At 72.1% G+C, this 717-nt stretch overlaps 1 protein-coding gene across 2 annotated transcripts in view; it reads left to right on the forward strand.

The window, feature by feature from the left end:
* The window catches only part of S100A1 (S100 calcium binding protein A1), a 4,543-nt gene that overhangs the window by 3,054 nt on the left and 772 nt on the right, over positions 1-717 (forward strand). The window contains exons 1-2 of one of the 2 annotated variants that reach the window (XM_041403976.1): positions 277-295; positions 478-626. In XM_041403976.1, the coding sequence (XP_041259910.1) occupies positions 486-626 (141 nt within the window). In that variant the 5' untranslated portion in view covers positions 277-295; positions 478-485. Of the gene's footprint in view, positions 1-276; positions 296-477; positions 627-717 lie in introns of those variants that run through there. The other variant, XM_041403977.1, reaches the window with a different exon arrangement.

The raw sequence follows: 717 nt of genomic DNA on the forward strand, positions 1-717 counted from the left end.
CATTTTTTTGGGAACCCGGGGGCTCCGTGGGGGGGGGGGGGGGGGGCAAAGGGGCCCCCCCCCCCCCCCACCGAAGCGATGCTGTCACCCCGGCCGTGCCCGCGGGCTCTGGGGGTGCTGCCCGGGGCCACCGCGGGGGTTGTGCCCCCCACGCCCGGCCCCCGCGGGGCTGGCCGGCGGTGCCAGCCGGGCTGTCCAGCCCCGGTATCGGATCCTCCCGGAGGGAGGGGGCTTGGAGCTTATTTAACGTGCCCAGCCCGGCCGGGCGGGCGCACTCGCAGCACGGGGAGCTCAGGTGAGCACAGGTGACTCTGTCCCCCCACAAACCTCCCCTCAGGACCCCCCGGGCAGCCCCTGGGAGCCCCCCCCCCCAGATCCCCCAGTCCTGCTCGGCAGGATCACGGCGGGGGGTGGGGGATGTTTGGGGGTGGCACCGGGACAGGGGGGCTGGTGGGTGACGTGCTGGGGGTCCCGCAGCCGCAGCCATGGGATCGCAGCTGGAAGGGGCCATGGAGACCCTGATCAATGTCTTCCACCACTACTCGGGCAAGGAGGGGGACAAGTACAAGCTGAGCAAGAAGGAGCTCAAGGAGCTGCTGCAGAGCGAGCTGGGATGTTTCCTGGAGGTAACTGGGACCAGTTTGGCCCTTGGGGGGGGGGGGGGGGGTCCCCCTTTCCCCCTTCCCAGGGGGGAAAAGGGGCGGCCCCCCCCCAGGG

The sequence above is a fragment of the Onychostruthus taczanowskii genome, unplaced genomic scaffold (assembly GCF_017590055.1).
Source record: "Onychostruthus taczanowskii isolate IOZ18803 unplaced genomic scaffold, ASM1759005v1 scaffold207, whole genome shotgun sequence".
Classification (NCBI taxonomy): domain Eukaryota; kingdom Metazoa; phylum Chordata; class Aves; order Passeriformes; family Passeridae; genus Onychostruthus; species Onychostruthus taczanowskii.